Genomic DNA, 20,316 nt, shown 5'->3' with positions numbered 1-20,316 from the left:
TTTCTCTAGACGAGACCAACCATAGACAAAAGTAATACGATTCTATGCAAGTCATTCTTGCGTTCTATGCGTGTCAGTCAACTCTATAATAGTCCCACCCCAGGATCTTGGACTACCAATTCAAAGATGGTACTGGCATGTCAAGGGTCAGGACCCCATGAAAAATGACTCTAGAGACGCCAATGACTAACGCCCGTATTCACAAACAGTGCGCGTGGACGCACAGGGTGACACAAGAACCAATCACAGAGCTCTATTCAACGCTGCGCGTTCGATTGATACTTCACTTAACATCAACTCCATGAAAAGCATCGATGAAAGTTAGACAAAAGATGAAAGCAAAAGTTTGTGAATACGGGCGTAAGTCAGACTTAAAACAGAATTGCATAGAAAATTAATGCTTTCTATTTTTTTCAGACGTCGATGTAGAGATCTGCCCAAGAGAGAGAACTGACTGTAACCAATTCTATGCGAAGTTCAAAAAATTTTAAACAGCAACACTTAAGTTCGACAACAAACAGTCATTTTAATATTTGTCCGAGTTAACACCAAACAACGGCTTGAGGTAAAACCTCGCCGCGTAAACCTATCGCTATAAAGGCATCGATGCACGTGGACATCTGTCATTGCTTTTTAGACTCCCAGCCAAACATGGCAGACATAGACGCCACCAACCATTACGATCTTCAAGACAAATCGGAGGATGACAAGCCGGAGGACACAGAAGGTGAACTGACGATTGTAGGCACAGATTACTCGTATACCCACAGAATAATATGGCCGATTGTTATGGTATACGTTGTCATGCACATTGGAGCGATCACTGGACTACTTTTGGTGTTGGGAGGAAACGTTAAAATCGCGTCGATAATTTGGGGTAAGTTTTTTGTTCTAATAAAGTCGGGTTTATTCAAACAGTTATTANTATCTGATTTTCGAAATCATTGAATTACACTGGTGTTTATCATTCAAATCAATTACTAATGCTTGAACTAATTTGGACATATCAAGGTCTATCATTGGTATTTTTTCAAACTTCTGCGTTGAGTCATTTACGAGATCTAAGACATCACAAAACATTACCCCAGCAAAATTCTGAATAACTTGAGAACCGGAACACGAACAAATTTTGCTGTTCGTGGACAAATTACTACGCAACAAGAGCTATCTATCCATGTATTTGGTTCCGGGATAGAACGACTTTAAAAAAAAAAATTTTGCTGGGTTAACGTTTCAAACATTAAGGTAAACGGCTACTGGTTCGTGATAGTACGTAAGTTCGTAAGTTTTTTTTCTAGCTCAAATAATAAGCAAATGGAATATTATTTATAAAAATTCTTCATTACTGCAAAAACTCTATTATTTAAGGTATCTAAAAAACCAAGTACCAGCATTGTGGCGCCAAAAATGAGAGCAATACGAAGCTTCAAACTCTCAGAGAGCCAAAAACAGCCGTGCGGCTTGCAAAGGTTGCTCTCACCGTAAGGTTAGCGCTTCAACTTCTTAAGCTTATAAAAAGGCGAAGGAACGTCCATTTAAATAAAACTTGTAATAGTGGTTTCATGTGTTCCTTGACAATTGATTTGGCTTAGAAAAAAGTTATATGAAAACGTAGAATTCCTTTAAAATTGCGATTAATTGACTCACGAAATAGCGTACATATTATTTTTCGTGTGTCCCCTATTTCGTGACACTACCGATTCAAGGATTAAGTATGGATAACATTTTGATGCTTGGTTTATAAATAATTATTTATGATAATTTAAATGTAAGTTATGAAACAAATAATGCATTTATTTAAGTTTCTCGTGACCTAAATTCGGTATATGTTTCGTTCACTAGAATTTATATGACACGAGTTTGAAGTTCACATATAGGTATGACCAATTTTAAGATAAATTAGCATAAGTAGTACCAGCATAATTTTGGTTTTATTTCGATTTGTTTTATTTATCTTTGTTTATTTGTATTGTATATGGGATAATGGGATAGATAATAGTTAATTGACACATTTTGACAATAATCCATGAATTTTACCTGGGGAATTTGGAATAAAATCAGTATCTCGAAACAAGAAACCGTATTATCGTTACTTTGTTCCAAATTCGTGATATACAGTGTGAGTCACGTTAAAGTGTACATATGAAAATAGATGAAACTAGACCTATTTTTATCGACAAAAACAGATTTTTTTTTTAATTTTTTATAGATTTTTTTTTCTTCAAATTACTTATTGTAAAGAAAACGTAATAACTTTTAAACTAAGCGGTATATCCTGATAAAATAAAAACAGTAATAATGCTAAATAACAGGCAATACAAATAATAAAAAAATTATACTTTTTGAAAAAATTCCGCTTAAAAATTCGTGATTTTTTGGTTATTTGATGAATTTCTCCAAAAAATGCCCCTATAACCGGTAGTTTTTATTACTTTGTATTATTCTCTATCGTATTACCTTCGTAAAACGAAAAATCGCATGTTTTTTTAGTATTGCCTGTTATTTAGCATTATTATTGTTTTTATTTTATCAGGATATACCGCTTAGTTTAAAAGTTATTACGTTTTCTTTACAATAAGTAATTTGAAGAAAAAAAATTCTATAAAAAATTAAAAAAAAATCTCAAAAAATTTTTGACCTCTTTTTTGTCGATAAAAATAGGTCTAATTTCATCTATTTTCATATGTACACTTTAACGTGACTCACACTGTATAAATGTATGGTGTTAGGTACTTTTATGACACACACCATCAAAGAAATCGACATATTTTTTAGTTTTTAATACTTACCTACCTAAGAAATTAATTAATTANCAACTATCCGGCCGCCGGATATCCGGCTATCCGGCCAAGCAGCTCGCCGGATATCCGGTATCCGGTATCCGGCCAAACAACTATCCGTTTCATCTCTAGTTATTATAACTCGAGAACGGCTGGACCGATTTTCATGATTTAGATTTATTGAAAAAAAAAATCCATAGTATCCAAATCCGAGTCATGGTTTTCGTTAAATGCCTATCTAATGAACTGCTAGTACAGTATAAAAATTAATAAATTGATGTCTGTTTGTAGTCAAAAATAACTTAAATCGCATCTCAACTAAATTTCTAAAAGCTTGAAAAAATCTAATTACCTACCTAAGGTGGAATTCATAAAAAAAAATAAAATTCATAAAATTCATTTATTTTTGCAAATAGGCTTTAAAAAAGCGCTTTTGACACGTCCCAATATTAACCCTACCACTGCTTCGGAACAATAAATGGGCCAGTGCTGAGAAGAAGCAGCGCAAGAAACTCAGTCACTATTGTCAGCCTCCTTTTCAAGGTTTTACAGTCTTTAAAATATACAAATTATAGTCATAAGTATTGATGCGAGCTAGGTAGTTAAACATTCCAAACATTTTTATCTTTTATATATATGTATACCTAATCATCAACTTTATAGTAGCCCTTTTTCATTAAGGTGCTTTTGATATGTGCTTTAAATTTATGAATGGGCAATTCTACAACAGTTTGTGGTAATTTATTGAAAAGTTTAATACATTTCCCCATAAATGAATTACCAATCTTGTGCAGTCTGAAATTTAGAACGGCAAGTATTTTTGTTTCTTGTATTAAACTTGTGTAAATCACTCTTTCTAGTAAATTGCTCTATATTTTTGCGAACACATAAAAGGTTTTCATAAATGAACTGTGAAGCTACTGTCAGTATATTAATCTCCTTAAAGAATTCTCTCAAGGAAAATCGGGGTCCGAGGTTATAAATGGCCCGCACTGCTCTCTTCTGCAGAAGAAACACAGTTTCAATGTCCGCAGCTGAGCCCCACAACAATATGCCGTATGTATGACATTATACTATGAAAATAAGTAGCTAAAATAAACTAGCCTTGCCGTTTCAATGTCAGTTAATGAGGGCTATTAATAAATAATAAATCTTTNATTCCTGAGTCATTCTTTGTGTGTATTGCCACCTTCTGAGTAAGGTTACATTTGAGGTCTCATAATTATAGTCAGGTGCCGTGACTAAAGCCTCTCCAACTAGAAAATGACCCGGAGTTAAGACGTCTAAATTTTCTGCATCCTCATTCAGTCTTGACAAAGGCCTAGAGTTTAAACATGCCTCTACTTGTGCCAGTACCGTCGCCATCTCTTCGAAGGTTAAAGTGGACGTTCCAATCACACGTTTTAAGTGGTGTTTGACGGACTTAACTCCCGCCTCCCACAATCCCCCGAAATTAGGTGCATGTGGCGGAATGAAGTGCCAGGTCGTACAATTATTGGCTAAATTTTCGGCTATTTCTGCCAAGATGCCATCCTTTTCATCCGCAAAGAGTTTTCTTATTTCCGTGGCGGCCCCTACAAAGTTGGTACCGTTGTCGCTCCAAACGCACAGTAATAGTGGTTAGTTTTATATGATAAACAATGCTGTTTAAGGTTTACTTCGACAAGACATGTGCTGGAATGCGGTTTTATAGTTGGTTCGTCAGAATATCGGGCCTTATAAAAGCGTATGGATTGAGTGAGCACAAAGAATCATGTGTTATACATGATTCTTTGTGCTTTATAATTTGGTCGGCTTATAGAAGAATTCCTGATATTTTTTTGCAGTCCGATAACTTTCTTATAAGCCGTAATATAAAGCTGAAATTAACAGGATAGCTTATTCAAGGAACATTTTAATTTGTCCATTGTATGCCATGTTCCCTTGTTATAAGGGAATTGCGTATTCGGCCACGAAAGTAAGACTGTTAAAATAAATTAAATTTCTTGAAATCTCTCTTTTGCGCAAAGCCACATCATTTATATTTACTGTGGTTATAAAGGTGTACCAAGGGTACATGCTACATCTTTTTATTCGATTGTAAGAGTACTGGTTTACTCACAAATCCGTTTTATCTGATTTTCGAAATCATTGAATTACACTGGTGTTTATCATTCAAATCAATTACTAATGCTTGAACTAATTTGGACATATCAAGGTCTATCATTGGTATTTTTTCAAACTTCTGCGTTGAGTCATTTACGAGATCTAAGACATCACAAAACATTACCCCAGCAAAATTCTGAATAACTTGAGAACCGGAACACGAACAAATTTTGCTATTCGTGGACAAATTACTACGCAACAAAAGCTATCTATCCATGTATTTGGTTCCGGGATAGATTTTTTTTTATAATCTATACCAGCGGTTCCCAAACTTATTTTGTCTACAGCCCACTTTGAGAATAAATTCTTTTTAGCATCCCCATTTGTAGTCGAGTGCTCAGTCGGTGTCTAAGAGACTTCCTAGTAAATGACGCCTCCCAAGCCTCTACACAACGTCCCGATTTTTTTCTGGGTCTCTTATCGCCCCCCTTTAAGCCTGCAGCGCCCACAAGGGGGCGTTATCGCCCACTTTGGGAAAGACTGATCTATACTAATATTGTAAAGCTGAAGAGTTTGTTTGTTTGTTTCTTTACTTGAACGCGCTAATCTCCGGAACTACTGGTCCGATTTGAAAAATTGTTTCATTGTTCGATAGCCCATTTATCGAGGAAGGCTATAGGCAGAGTAGAGAAACAATGAAAAATGTTGCGAGAACGGTTTTTCACGCGTACGAAGTCGCGGGCCTCGTCTCAGCCAAATGACGTCCACTGCTGGACAAAGGCCTCCCCCAAAGTTTTCCACAATGAACGGTCCTGCGCTGCCCGCATCCAGGCTCTTCCCGCGACCTTTACCAGATCGTCGGTCCACCTAGTAGGAGGCCTGCCCACGCTACGTCTTCCAGCCCGTGGTCGCCACGGCTATGCTCGGAGTTTCCCTACGTGATCGAATCAGAAATGAGGAGATCCGCAGGAGAACCAAAGTAACCGACATAGCTCGCAGAATTGCTAAAATCAAGTGGCAGTGGGTGGGGCACATAGCTCGAAGTCGCGGGCACAGCTAGTAATTTATAAAAAGAGCTAGTTCATAAAATTACTTGTGCCATTTATTTTATTGAAATACTGTACTCTCCCCGGGTCATCTATAAGGCGATCGCTTCCTAGCTAAAAGTGCGACAACAACTTCTAAGACTGAGTTGCACCAACTTATTTTAACCGTGACAATAACCATAACCGGTGTTTTTGTATAGAGTTCCACGAACTTTTTGAAGTTTGTTAAAGTTAAGAGTAGGCGCACACCGTTGATTTTTCGTCAGCCGATAGTTTAGTCGAGCAGTTGATCAGTATGGGCATGTATGGGAGTGCGCACACTGCGCCGATTCGATTTGACCGATTCTTCATACAATTTAAAATCGGGCACAACTATCGGCCAACTTAAAATCAACGGTATGCGCCTACTCTTAAAGTAAGAAGCCTTAGGCTGAGTTGCACCACCTAACTTTAACTCTAACAAACGTTAAAAATCTGTCAAACTCCATACAAAAAGCACCGGTTATCGTCATAGTTACCGTTAAAGTCAGGTGGTGCAACTCAGCCTTAATGGTGCTTTCCAACCGTTGTCATTACTTTTATTTACAAAATTACCTAAATTAAAACTTGATTAGCCTTCATATCCACGATATTCACGATTCATAGCCACGATAGCCGAACGGTGAAGGGGTCGAAGTGGCCGACTCGAGATCGGAGGAACGCGGGTTCGAATCCTATTGTGGTGAGCCCGCTTCGTAACACAAGCTTATTTAGCATAATACGAGAGGTTAATGGGAATATTAGTAGGTAATTTGGGCAATAAAAAATGGTTATCGAATCCATATCGAAAGCCAAATTGCCAATTGATCGAAATTCAAATGAACCCATCATTTTTAGGCTCATTTCGCAACCTACCTCAAAATGTATGTTTTGCATTCCTTAGCCCATTTCTGATAAATAAGAAATAATGCATTTAATGCTTACCTTGAAATTGATTGCCGTTGGTGTCATCATACACCTATTGTACGTTGATTGCAACAATATATAATAAAATCAACCAAATGCGAGTCGTATTCGAAATAAATAAAGGGTTCTGTAGGCTTTTTTTGCATCACCCGTGATAACTTTTTACTATACTAATACTAGCTTTTGCCCGCGGCTTCGCCCGCATGGAATTTTGTCTGTCACAGAAAAAACTTTATCACGCGCGTCCCTGTTTCAAAAACCGGGATAAAAACTATCCTATGTCCTTTCCCGGGACTCAAACTATCTCTATGTCAAATTTCATCAAAATTCTCGAATCGGTTCAGTGGTTTAGGCGTGAAAGTGTGACAGACAGACAGAGTTACTTTCGCATTTTTAATATTAGTATAGATGGCACTTCAGTGTTGTCCAACTTGGCAAAACTTGGATTGAAAAGACTGGATGATGATGATGATGATGAACTTTTTTTCAGCCGTCTTCTACTCGCTGGTGGCGACTGAAGGAGCGCACATGGGGGCCCACCGCTGCTTCTCCCATAGAGCCTTCAAGGCTAAGCCTTTGCTCAAAGTGATACTGCTCATCATGCAAACCATTTCTGGACAGGTAAATAACCTATCTCAAATAACCTATATCAATTTTTTTATTAATTGAAACCCTTTTCTTCTAGCATTCCACCTACATCTGGTGCCGCGACCACCGCCAGCACCACCGGTATTCAGACACGGATGGAGACCCTCACAACTCCAAGAGAGGCATGTTCTACAGCCACGTGGGCTGGTTGATGACCAGCAGACACCCGCTCTGTAAGAAGCTGAGGAAGACCATCGATATGAGCGACTTGCAGCAGGATCCATTAGTGATGTTCCAGTATAGGTTAGTGGCAGTTTCATTGCAGGTCCAATGACAGTTTATCTTTCCCCTGAGACAAACTTGGTCTTCACTGGTTGGGTTTTTATTGGCGGCCAATCTGTAGATACTGGTTTCACAGCAGCGGTGGGAACGAGAGGTGGGAATAGTCCCGTAATATAGGTTAGTGAGGATGGGATATCCTACAATATTTGGCACACCTAGTCAATGAGAGTTTTCTAATTTGCGCTTACCGAATGGCGCCACTGGCGAATAAGGTGCTAAGACAGTGGCACCAACCGATGAGCACTGAAGTGGTAGGAGGACTATTGCATTTGCAATCACAAGGTTTTCGCCACAGTTGGGTAAGGTCCCTACCATACGGCAGTAGCGCCTGGTGAGCACAATTTAAGGGAACCATGATTGACTAGAGTAGGTACTGTTTAGGAGCTGTCGGAATAAAACTATTACTTACCATAAATTTTGTGTGACAAGGAGGATTAGTTATAACGTCACGTTTGCGAACTCGGAATAACTCTCAAATAGGACATTTCAACCCCTACTCTTCCCGCGGGTGTCGTAAGAGGCGACTAAGGGACTACACATCAAACAGAGAACGGGCAGAAGCGCTCTCTGAAAAACATCAATCTTTTAAACTGAGATCTCCAACCGGCCTGCTAAGCGTGGGGATTATGGCAAAACCCTCCACTATAGTGGAGGAGGCTCATAGTCCAGCAGTGGACTGTAAAGGGCTGTTGATGATGATGAGGACATTTCAAAGAAAACATCTATTGCTCTTTTCCAGATACTTCCGATCGCTGTTCTTCACCTTCGGCTTCCTCCTACCAGTCTGGGTGCCGATGCACTTCTTCCAAGAGTCGTTCACGAACGCGGTCTTCGTGTGTTTCTTCCTGCGTTACGTGTACGCGTTGCACGTTACGTACTTTGTCAACAGCCTGGCACATAAGTACGGGACTAGGCCGTACGATAAGTGAGTACACTGGCTATGAGTTAAAGTTATTTTAACGGTTAAACTAGACTTGGTATGGGCGGTTTAGATGTACCTACCTACCGGGAACGAGAGGTGGGAATAGTCCCGTGTACCTACCTACCCCGCTTTTTCTTTCATATCAACTGTAAGGACTCTATGAACTGTTGTTACCCAGATTGATAACATACTCTGGAGTAGTAGATTTTTTTTATATCAAGTTGATTCAAGTCTGCCTTGTTATAACAAAACAAACATATATCGATTAAACGAAGATACTTTTCCGTTTGTGTCCTACCTACCTGAAAAGAAGAACGGTCATCTGTGACCCAGGCCCGACAGAAACGAGACATACCTCAGTTTTTTTGTCATGTCTTAATTAGTTAAATTATATATTTTTAGGGTTCCGTACCTCAAAAGGAAAAAACGGAACCCTTATAGGATCACTTTGTTGTCCGTTCTGTCTGTCAAGACCCTTTATCTCAAGAACGCGTGGACGTATCAAGCTGAAATTCACATGAAAAATAATAAAAAGAGAAATGTGGCTGCATACGACAACAGTCAAAATTAGAAGAAGATGTCGTGAGTGTATACCTACGTTGCCGAGGACGGTCATTTTGAACAAAATTTGTAATCATTAATAAACGATCAAAATAATTATTTTCGTCTTTAATTTCAAGAAACCCACATTGAAAAACGAAAGGGAAAAGGTTTTTACATTGCATAAGATTTTATAATTTTTAGTGTTTAATAACGTGCTATTCACACAAAAAGGGGCTATAAACACAAATTTCGCAAATCAGTCCGAGTAGAGTCAATGCACTAATTTAAGGAATTTGTGAAGTTATTGTTGTTATTTAAACAAGATTAGTGTACCGTTTAAATGGGGATAGACTAGAGAAGTTTTGATAAAATCCGAAGATCGCTATCTCTTTTATTATTTTTTTTATATTGACCCAATAAATACAAGTTATTGGATAATAAACTATACATACATATATACAATACAACAAAATGGTAACAAATAACTACTAAACTAAACTATAACTAAATAAAAAAAGGGTAAAAATTAAAATTATGTATATACAAGCTTTATAAATAAAAAATAAACCATGTAAACTTAAAATGTTCAGTCCATTATTAACTTTTCGGAAAACTTCAAAGCTGAATTTAAAAAAAACTAGATGATATTTGTCAGTAAATTAAGATTTGATGCAACCCTACATCAATGCACGTCAAAACAAAATATTAACTTTGAGGCTACGCCTAGTAGTTTTTTTTTAAATCGAAATTAAATGATGCGATTTGGGTATTTTGGTGAAATTACTAAAAAAAATATAAAAGTAGCCGCCTGGCATGGAACGTGTTATGGGGGCTGAAAATATAGGAAATGACCCATTCTATCCACCAAATCATTTTGGCACACGATGCGCCAAACACCCTGTATAACACCAAAATATTACCCTTTGTTTTTGTTCAGGCGTTATACAAAAACTAATACAAAATGCCTATTTATCACCAAAATTGGTAAATGTATATACCTAAATGTCTATTACAGCTGCTATGGAATGTATCTAGGTGACCTGGAGATACAGCCGGATTATACAGGATGGAAACGAGAAGTTACAAAATCCAAAAATTCAATGTTTGAAATTTGAAAGAGCTCCTGAAGCACTTTCAGAATCAGTAACTAGTTTTTCGATATCTTGTATAGTTTAGAAATAATCGAGTGAGATCACTTATCGTTCCATATGTATAACCATCCTGTATAATCCGGCTGTATCTCCAGGTCACCTAGATACATTCCATAGCAGCTGTAATAGACATTTAGGTACATAGGTACATTTACCAATTTTGGTAATAAATNATAGCTACCTCGCGCGATAGATGCGCGAAGCTATAATTCGACTTGTTGGCTACTACGCGTGTGTAAATATTTGTAGGATATGAAATGTTATTTATGTATGTGTATTTAAATGTAAATAATAAATGTAAATGTTTTAATGTGTAAATAAGTGTAAATATGTTTTGTATGTAAATATTAATTACTTATATTTAATTTTATTATTTAAGGTTTTAGTTTAAGTTAATTATTTATTGTTGTTGACATTTACATAAATATAATGAGTAGCCTACAGTGGTCTACAATCAAACGCTTTTGAAAGGTCACAAATAATACCAACAGCGTCATTTTTACTCTCCCAAGCATTCGTATTCGTATTCGTATCCACAACTTCGCTGCTTATCTCCGAAACCATGACAAAATAGTCAGTTTTGACAGAACTTTCAAAGAGAGAAAAGAGATTATTTATGAAGAGAAGAAGAAGAAATACACGTTATTTATGAAGTAGCTTAGCTGACTTAAATTTGGAAAATGAATATTACCTAGTAGTTTAGCAAAATCAAGATGAAAGTTACTAATAGTATCTACAACTATTATGTATTATTACCGGTCTAAAGTAATACTTTAAAATCTCTTTGAATCAATAATTATAGTCGGTACATACAGAATAGCAGCAGTCTTCACTCTAATGGTTAAAGCATTAGTTCCCAAACTTATTTGAGACGCGCCCACTTTCGACCACACAAAAAATTCCGCGCCCCCTCCTCCAGTCAAGATTATTATTGATCATATCGAGCAGCCTGGAATGCATTCTTTCAGCGGTCGCAGGTTTTTTATATTAAGTACACAGATGGCCCGCGTCTAGTGTTGTAAATGGCTAAAGCGGCTGAATTTGACTGACCGTCATTTACGGTCAAATTGGTCAAAAACAAGCCATAAACTGTCAAAAACGGTCAATTTCGGTCAATTTCATTTCTGTAATTACTTTAGTACTTTTTTNCCGCTTAAGTTGACCTGAAGTGATGCAGTGACCGCGCGCTCTCCGCCCTCTATCTCGAAAACGGTTCACCGTATAAAAAAAGTTTTTAAACAAAATTTGTAGAGAATTTAGTATTCTACAATATTGATAATAAATACAAATAGCAAAAAACCCATAGGAAATGAGATATTTCCAAAAAAAGCGCAAAAAACCGATTTTTGTGACCTTTGACCTTAAAATTTAATAGTTGCTTACACCCTACCATATGTAGGTTTTGAGACAACTTTTAGGGTGTCAATATACAAGTATTTACAGACTTACAGCTGGGTATCTCGAATTCCGAGATTCTTACCTAATTTAAGCTTAAATGACTGGACTACAAATCGTGGTATCACAACAATTTATTAGTTGAAAATATTTGTTATTTTTTCATTTCGATATTTTTTCACAAATATACGACCTAAATGTCAATGTGACAGAGCCCACAAAGTTGTGGACGCTAGTTGGCGCTGTAATCGTGCACGGAGCCAATAGGTGAATGACAATGTCGCATCGTCGCGCACGTGAACTTTGATGACGTCTTATTATCTCTTAATTTATTACCCCCTTACTAATAAAAAGTTACACAGTTGTTGATTACTGTTTTAAAATGACATTTCCATACTAAACGTCATTTTAAAACACTGATCAACGAGCGTGTAAGTTTTATTAGTAAGGGGGTTACAAATTAACGTTCGTTTATTTAAAATTGCATATAAATTGGGTACCTACCTAAATAGATAAATTATTTGGTGGTAGTACAGTAATATTGAGTCAAATTGACTGAATTTGTCAATTTTTGACCGGTCGTTTATGGTATTTGACCATCGTCAAATCAGATTCAGTCAATTTACATCTCTACCCGCGCCCCCCTTTAAAAGTTTTTCCCGCCTCCCCTGTTTGGGAACCAATGGGTTAAAGTCTCTCTCTCCCAAGAGTTTAAGTACGGATTTGATTTTCAGGCGGGTCGCAGTCGAAAAGAGGAGAATTCCAATTCAGTCGAAAGTTTTTTTTTATAATCTATACCAGCGGTTCCCAAACTTATTTTGTCTACAGCCCACTTTGAGAATAAATTCTTTTTAGCATCCCCATTTGTAGTCGAGTGCTCAGTCGGTGTCTAAGAGACTTCCTAGTAAATGACGCCTCCCAAGCCTCTACACAACGTCCCGATTTTTTTCTGGGTCTCTTATCGCCCCCCTTTAAGCCTGCAGCGCCCACAAGGGGGCGTTATCGCCCACTTTGGGAAAGACTGATCTATACTAATATTGTAAAGCTGAAGAGTTTGTTTGTTTGTTTCTTTACTTGAACGCGCTAATCTCCGGAACTACTGGTCCGATTTGAAAAATTGTTTCATTGTTCGATAGCCCATTTATCGAGGAAGGCTATAGGCAGAGTAGAGAAACAATGAAAAATGTTGCGAGAACGGTTTTTCACGCGTACGAAGTCGCGGGCCTCGTCTCAGCCAAATGACGTCCACTGCTGGACAAAGGCCTCCCCCAAAGTTTTCCACAATGAACGGTCCTGCGCTGCCCGCATCCAGGCTCTTCCCGCGACCTTTACCAGATCGTCGGTCCACCTAGTAGGAGGCCTGCCCACGCTACGTCTTCCAGCCCGTGGTCGCCACGGCTATGCTCGGAGTTTCCCTACGTGATCGAATCAGAAATGAGGAGATCCGCAGGAGAACCAAAGTAACCGACATAGCTCGCAGAATTGCTAAAATCAAGTGGCAGTGGGTGGGGCACATAGCTCGAAGTCGCGGGCACAGCTAGTAATTTATAAAAAGAGCTAGTTCATAAAATTACTTGTGCCATTTATTTTATTGAAATACTGTACTCTCCCCGGGTCATCTATAAGGCGATCGCTTCCTAGCTAAAAGTGCGACAACAACATCTAAGACTGAGTTGCACCAACTTATTTTAACCGTGACAATAACCATAACCGGTGTTTTTGCATAGAGTTCCACGAACTTTTTGAAGTTTGTTAAAGTTAAGAGTAGGCGCACACCGTTGATTTTTCGTCAGCCGATAGTTTAGTCGAGCAGTTGATCAGTATGGGCATGTATGGGAGTGCGCACACTGCGCCGATTCGATTTGACCGATTCTTCATACAATTTAAAATCGGGCACAACTATCGGCCAACTTAAAATCAACGGTATGCGCCTACTCTTAAAGTAAGAAGCCTTAGGCTGAGTTGCACCACCTAACTTTAACTCTAACAAACGTTAAAAATCTGTCAAACTCCATACAAAAAGCACCGGTTATCGTCATAGTTACCGTTAAAGTCAGGTGGTGCAACTCAGCCTTAATGGTGCTTTCCAACCGTTGTCATTACTTTTATTTACAAAATTACCTAAATTAAAACTTGATTAGCCTTCATATCCACGATATTCACGATTCATAGCCACGATAGCCGAACGGTGAAGGGGTCGAAGTGGCCGACTCGAGATCGGAGGAACGCGGGTTCGAATCCTATTGTGGTGAGCCCGCTCGTAACACAAGCTTATTTAGCATAATACGAGAGGTTAATGGGAATATTAGTAGGTAATTTGGGCAATAAAAAATGGTTATCGAATCCATATCGAAAGCCAAATTGCCAATTGATCGAAATTCAAATGAACCCATCATTTTTAGGCTCATTTCGCAACCTACCTCAAAATGTATGTTTTGCATTCCTTAGCCCATTTCTGATAAATAAGAAATAATGCATTTAATGCTTACCTTGAAATTGATTGCCGTTGGTGTCATCATACACCTATTGTACGTTGATTGCAACAATATATANATTCACAAAATCAATTGCACACATTTAAAATAAAGTTTGTTTACACTTTGACAACAATAGACTGACATGCAAGGTGACATGTCAATGAAGTTTTCAGTTACTGTTGCCATTAAAAGAAATTAGTACCATTAGTTTTCCGCAACATGGCGAGGGTTTTTATGTTCCTGTGGGTCAAGACAAAGTGCAAATTATAATCGCAAACCAGTCGAAAAGTGGTCGAAAAGCCCCTTTTTTGTATGGAGTTTTGACGGATTCGATTTTCGATTCGATCAAAAAGTGCGTTTTGTCTAGGGGGGCTGGTCAGGCTATACTTACCATAAATTTTGTGTGACAAGGAGGATTAGTTATAACGTCACGTTTGCGAACTCGGAATAACTCTCAAATAGGACATTTCAACCCCTACTCTTCCCGCGGGTGTCGTAAGAGGCGACTAAGGGACTACACATCAAACAGAGAACGGGCAGAAGCGCTCTCTGAAAAACATCAATCTTTTAAACTGAGATCTCCAACCGGCCTGCTAAGCGTGGGGATTATGGCAAAACCCTCCACTATAGTGGAGGAGGCTCATAGTCCAGCAGTGGACTGTAAAGGGCTGTTGATGATGATGAGGACATTTCAAAGAAAACATCTAGGTATTGCTCTTTTCCAGATACTTCCGATCGCTGTTCTTCACCTTCGGCTTCCTCCTACCAGTCTGGGTGCCGATGCACTTCTTCCAAGAGTCGTTCACGAACGCGGTCTTCGTGTGTTTCTTCCTGCGTTACGTGTACGCGTTGCACGTTACGTACTTTGTCAACAGCCTGGCACATAAGTACGGGACTAGGCCGTACGATAAGTGAGTACACTGGCTATGAGTTAAAGTTATTTTAACGGTTAAACTAGACTTGGTATGGGCGGTTTAGATGTACCTACCTACCATAGCTGGGCATTAACTCGTTAATCCGTTAATCGTTAATTAACGAAGTTAACATTTCTATTAACGGATTAACTTTTAAGTTAACTTTAAAAATTGTTAACGGACTCGTTAACTTCCGTTAAATAATCCTAAGTCCGTTAATCGTTAATCCAGTACCTATTATTTACAAAAAGATAAGACGCTGAAAAACGCTAGAAAAACGCGACAAGTACGTTCGGGCTTCCAGAACCCAAAACAACAGTTTTTGTAACCAAATCACTAACGAAACGATATAACAAAATGATATTTTTTATTTATTTACAAGCTTTATAATTTTTTTTACTTCACTTGTTAGTATGTGTGGGACAAATGCAACTGAATTTATGACCAGTTTTCCTCAACCGATTGAGCTAAAATTTGGTATACTTATGTAAGTACGATAACAATGCAATGTTATGGTACCATTGAGCTGGTCTGATGGTGGAGTCAAGAGGTGGCTATAGGAACTCCTAAATGAAACGGCAGAATCGCATCGAATTTGGGTTCGTTGGATTTGTCTTTTCGAGCACTTTAGTACTAGACAATGTCCAGGGTCCTGATGATGGAGTCAGGAGGTGGCCATAGGAATTCCTAAACGAAACGGTGGAAACTTATCGAGTTTGGGTTTGTCGGATTTGTCTTTTCGAGTACTTTGGTGCTAAACTGTATTGTAATAGAACCAAGGCTCTGAGATTGAGATACTAATAATAAAAAGTGTAAAATAAAATTATACTTAATATTAAAAAACTTTTTTAAAAACAAGCTTTTATTCTGAAAAGCTGTTGTACTAAAACGAAAAAAAAAATTGTACTTACGCAAAGTTCAAATAATTTCGAAAACTTGTAGCGCAAACATAAAAGTGGAATAAATTCCATGCGCGATACAAGCTTTTCAAATTATTTGAACCTTGCATACATTTTTATTTCGTTTTATTATCATGTGTTAACGGATTAACGATTAACGTTAACTTGCGTTAAATCTTGCGAAATATAACGTTTTAACGTTTAACGAAGTTAATTTTTTTATTAACGGTTTAACGATTAACGAAGTTAACTATTTGATTAACGGTGCCCAGCTATGCTACCTACCTACCCCGGAGGGAATTCGAACCTTAATTCCGAACTCCTCCTATATTCTTCTGATTAATTTAGTTGCGGGTCCAATGACAGACTAACTTTCCCCCGGGACAAACTTGACCTTCATTGGTTGGGTTTTTATGGCGGTCAAGCTGTAGATCCTGGCTACACAGGAGTTGCAATGGTGGGAGGGAACGAGAGGTGGGAATAGTCCCGTGTACCTACCTACCCCGCTTTTTCTTTCATATCAACTGTAAGGACTCTATGAACTGTTGTTACCCAGATTGATAACATACTCTGGAGTAGTAGATTTTTTTTATATCAAGTTGATTCAAGTCTGCCTTGTTATAACAAAACAAACATATATCGATTAAACGAAGATACTTTTCCGTTTGTGTCCTACCTACCTGAAAAGAAGAACGGTCATCTGTGACCCAGGCCCGACAGAAACGAGACATACCTCAGTTTTTTTGTCATGTCTTAATTAGTTAAATTATATATTTTTAGGGTTCCGTACCTCAAAAGGAAAAAACGGAACCCTTATAGGATCACTTTGTTGTCCGTTCTGTCTGTCAAGACCCTTTATCTCAAGAACGCGTGGACGTATCAAGCTGAAATTCACATGAAAAATAATAAAAAGAGAAATGTGGCTGCATACGACAACAGTCAAAATTAGAAGAAGATGTCGTGAGTGTATACCTACGTTGCCGAGGACGGTCATTTTGAACAAAATTTGTAATCATTAATAAACGATCAAAATAATTATTTTCGTCTTTAATTTCAAGAAACCCACATTGAAAAACGAAAGGGAAAAGGTTTTTACATTGCATAAGATTTTATAATTTTTAGTGTTTAATAACGTGCTATTCACACAAAAAGGGGCTATAAACACAAATTTCGCAAATCAGTCCGAGTAGAGTCAATGCACTAATTTAAGGAATTTGTGAAGTTATTGTTGTTATTTAAACAAGATTAGTGTACCGTTTAAATGGGGATAGACTAGAGAAGTTTTGATAAAATCCGAAGATCGCTATCTCTTTTATTTAGGCATTTTGTATTAGTTTTTGTATAACGCCTGAACAAAAACAAGGGGTAATATTTTGGTGTTATACATAGATTTCGAATATAAAAAATATATAATTTAACTAATTAAGACATGACAAAAAAACTGAGGTATGTCTCGTTTCTGTCGGGTCTGGGTTTTTTTTTGTATGGGGCGTGACCGTTTTTCTTTAATCAGTGAAGGATTACATTTTTGGGTTATTCACCAACTCGACACTAGAGACTGGGCACACGTGTCCCCGTGTCCCCGTGATGATTGATTTGAAGGAATTCTGAATTTATTCTCAATTTTCCAGAACAATCCAACCAGTCGAGACCTGGTTCGTATCTCTACTGAGCCTGGGCGAGGGCTGGCACAACTACCACCACGCGTACCCCTGGGACTACAAAGCGGCCGAGATCGGGATGCCGCTCAACTCCACCGCCAGCCTCATCAGGCTGTGTGCTTCTCTTGGACTGGCGTACGACCTGAAGTCTGTCGACCCTGAGACGGTGGGTAACTTGAAACTGTTAGGCTTAAGTTTGGCTACCAACATAGCTGGGCACCGTTAATCAAATAGTTAACTTCGTTAATCGTTAAACCGTTAATAAAAAAATTAACTTCGTTAAACGTTAAAACGTTACATTTCACAAGATCTAACGCAAGTTAACGTTAATCGTTAATCCGTTAACACATGATAATAAAACGAAAAAAATCATTGTATGCAAGGTTCAAATAATTTCGAAAACTTGTATCGCGCATGGAATTTATTCCTCTTTTTTAGGGTTCCGTAGCCAAATGGCAAAAAACGAAACCCTTATAGATTCGTCATGTCTGTCTGTCCGTCCGTATGTCACAGCCATTTTTTTCCGAAACTATAAGAGCTATACTGTTGAAACTTGGTAAGTAGATGTATTCTGTAAACCGCATTAAGATTTTGAAGCAAAAATAAAAAAATATATAATAAATATTGGGGGCTCCCCATACTTAGAACTGAAACTCAAAAATTTTTTTTTCATCATACTTACGTGTGGGGTATCTATGGATAGGTCTTCAAAAATTATATCGAGGTTTCTAAAATATTTTTTTTTCTAAATCGAATAGTTTGCGTGACAGACGCTTCCAAAGTGGAAAAAAGTTGGTATCCCCCCCTCTCTAACTTCTAAAATAAGAAAATAAAAAATCTAAAAAAAACATGATGTAGGTAGGTACATTTATATGTACTATAAACACTACCAACGAAAATTGTTTTGAACGAGATCTATATAGTAAGTTGTTTTTTTTAATACCTTGTAAATCGTAAACCGCTTATTACCGCGTAATCTTTCATACAAATAACTTAAATTAAAAAAAAANTCTCTTGGACTGGCGTACGACCTGAAGTCTGTCGACCCTGAGACGGTGGGTAACTTGAAACTGTTAGGCTTAAGTTTGGCTACCAACTTACGTCAAAACCAATATTAAAGCACCATAGCCTACTTAACGGAGGGGTTGGAATAGCCGACTCGACATCCGAGAACATTAAACACAGGCAAATAGAAAAGCAAGCATATTTTTTAGCTTACCACGAGCGGCTAACGGGACTATCAGATCTGTGCCTGTCTTGGAATGGCGTACGACCTCAGATTACGACTCTGTCGACCCTGAGACGGTGGGTAACTGAAAGTGCTGCAATAAGTTAGCAACTACAATACAAGCTATCTTTTCGTATCAAAATTACATTCGTATTTGAGCACAGTCAAAACTATTAATGAGTTTTCCGATTCTCTAAGTTTTTTTTTATTCTTTTAATTTTTAGACGTAAATGTAAAGAAGACGCAACGGCATTTATAGCTGCGAACGCAGTCTTTAAGGCCCTAAGCCAGCTTTTACATTAGGGCATCAGAACTTCAGAAGAAGCGCGGAGCTGCGTTCTTATAATCCACTGTCCAAGAAATCATGGGCAGCGCGTCTGTAGCGCTGCTAAAGTCGCCTAAATGTGAAAGCGCTCGTAGTGTTGAGACAGAGTCTGTACCTAACCTACCTATATTAACGAAACGTTAATTTTTACAGCTAAACAAAAGGATAATGAACAAAGGAGACGGCACTTACGAGGTGAAGTACCTGCAGGAGCACGTCACGGCCATCGGTCCGCTGCACCCGCTCAACCCCAGCTACCGCGGCACGTGCCCAGACCCTGAAATCAAGCTGAAAGTCAGAATGAAGCCCTAAAGACAATCATTATGCTAGTTTCCTAAGAAAACTTTCAGTTCGTCAATTATATTATTAAAAAATATTAGACACGTATATTTTTGTCAATCATACAAGTAGGTAATTAGAAAGTTACGTTGCGTTAAAGTTTCGCGTGACGTCCCAAGGTGCTATACTTTTAACCACGCATTGACGTCACGGGCGTCTTTTGAACTTTGGCGCGCTTTATCTCTTTCAATTTTAACTAGTTTGAAAAAGTGAAATATACGTATCGAATATTTTTTGATAAGTTGACTGACGGACTAATTCAAACTCTTGCTTTTTTTATCCAGGAAGCATCCCTATTCACGTAAAGTGCGGGCGCTGGCAAAGCCCAGGTGAATTGAATTTTTTAGCTTGAGCGTACTCTGTGCGTCTTCTACTCTAGGATGAAAAGTTCATACTTGGATGATGAGCACGCCCAAGCCAAAAATCACGACTCAAAAAGCGAGTCTCTACAACTTAATTGTTGGCGCGTTGGACTTTCTGTTAACCTTCAAGCAGATTATAATAAAAAATAAATAAATTGGTTCGCGACCGCGGGTCACTGGGAGGGAGTTACATTTCCAACAATAGGTTGCTAGTAAATTAGTTGAAGTAAATTAGTTGATAGGTCAATAGGAGTTTAAATCTATTGTACCTAAAAACAAACTTAATAGTCAATTAGTCATAGATACTGCGTTTC

General features: G+C 38.0%; 1 protein-coding gene across 1 annotated transcript; it reads left to right on the top strand.

The window, feature by feature from the left end:
* Positions 1–512: 512 nt before the first annotated feature.
* LOC114354465 (acyl-CoA desaturase-like) lies at positions 513–19,678 on the top strand. Its single transcript, XM_028306858.1, has 6 exons — positions 513–877; positions 7,347–7,477; positions 7,542–7,747; positions 8,526–8,711; positions 17,719–17,914; positions 19,455–19,678. Exons 1-6 carry the CDS (start codon positions 607–609, stop codon positions 19,611–19,613), a joined length of 1,149 nt encoding a protein of 382 aa, XP_028162659.1. The 5' UTR covers positions 513–606; the 3' UTR covers positions 19,614–19,678.
* Positions 19,679–20,316: the final 638 nt, after the last annotated feature.

The sequence above is a fragment of the Ostrinia furnacalis genome, unplaced genomic scaffold (assembly GCF_004193835.3).
Source record: "Ostrinia furnacalis isolate ACB-3 unplaced genomic scaffold, ASM419383v2 OfSCF2049, whole genome shotgun sequence".
NCBI lineage: Eukaryota > Metazoa > Arthropoda > Insecta > Lepidoptera > Crambidae > Ostrinia > Ostrinia furnacalis.
This window is presented reverse-complemented; position numbering and strand designations above follow the sequence as displayed.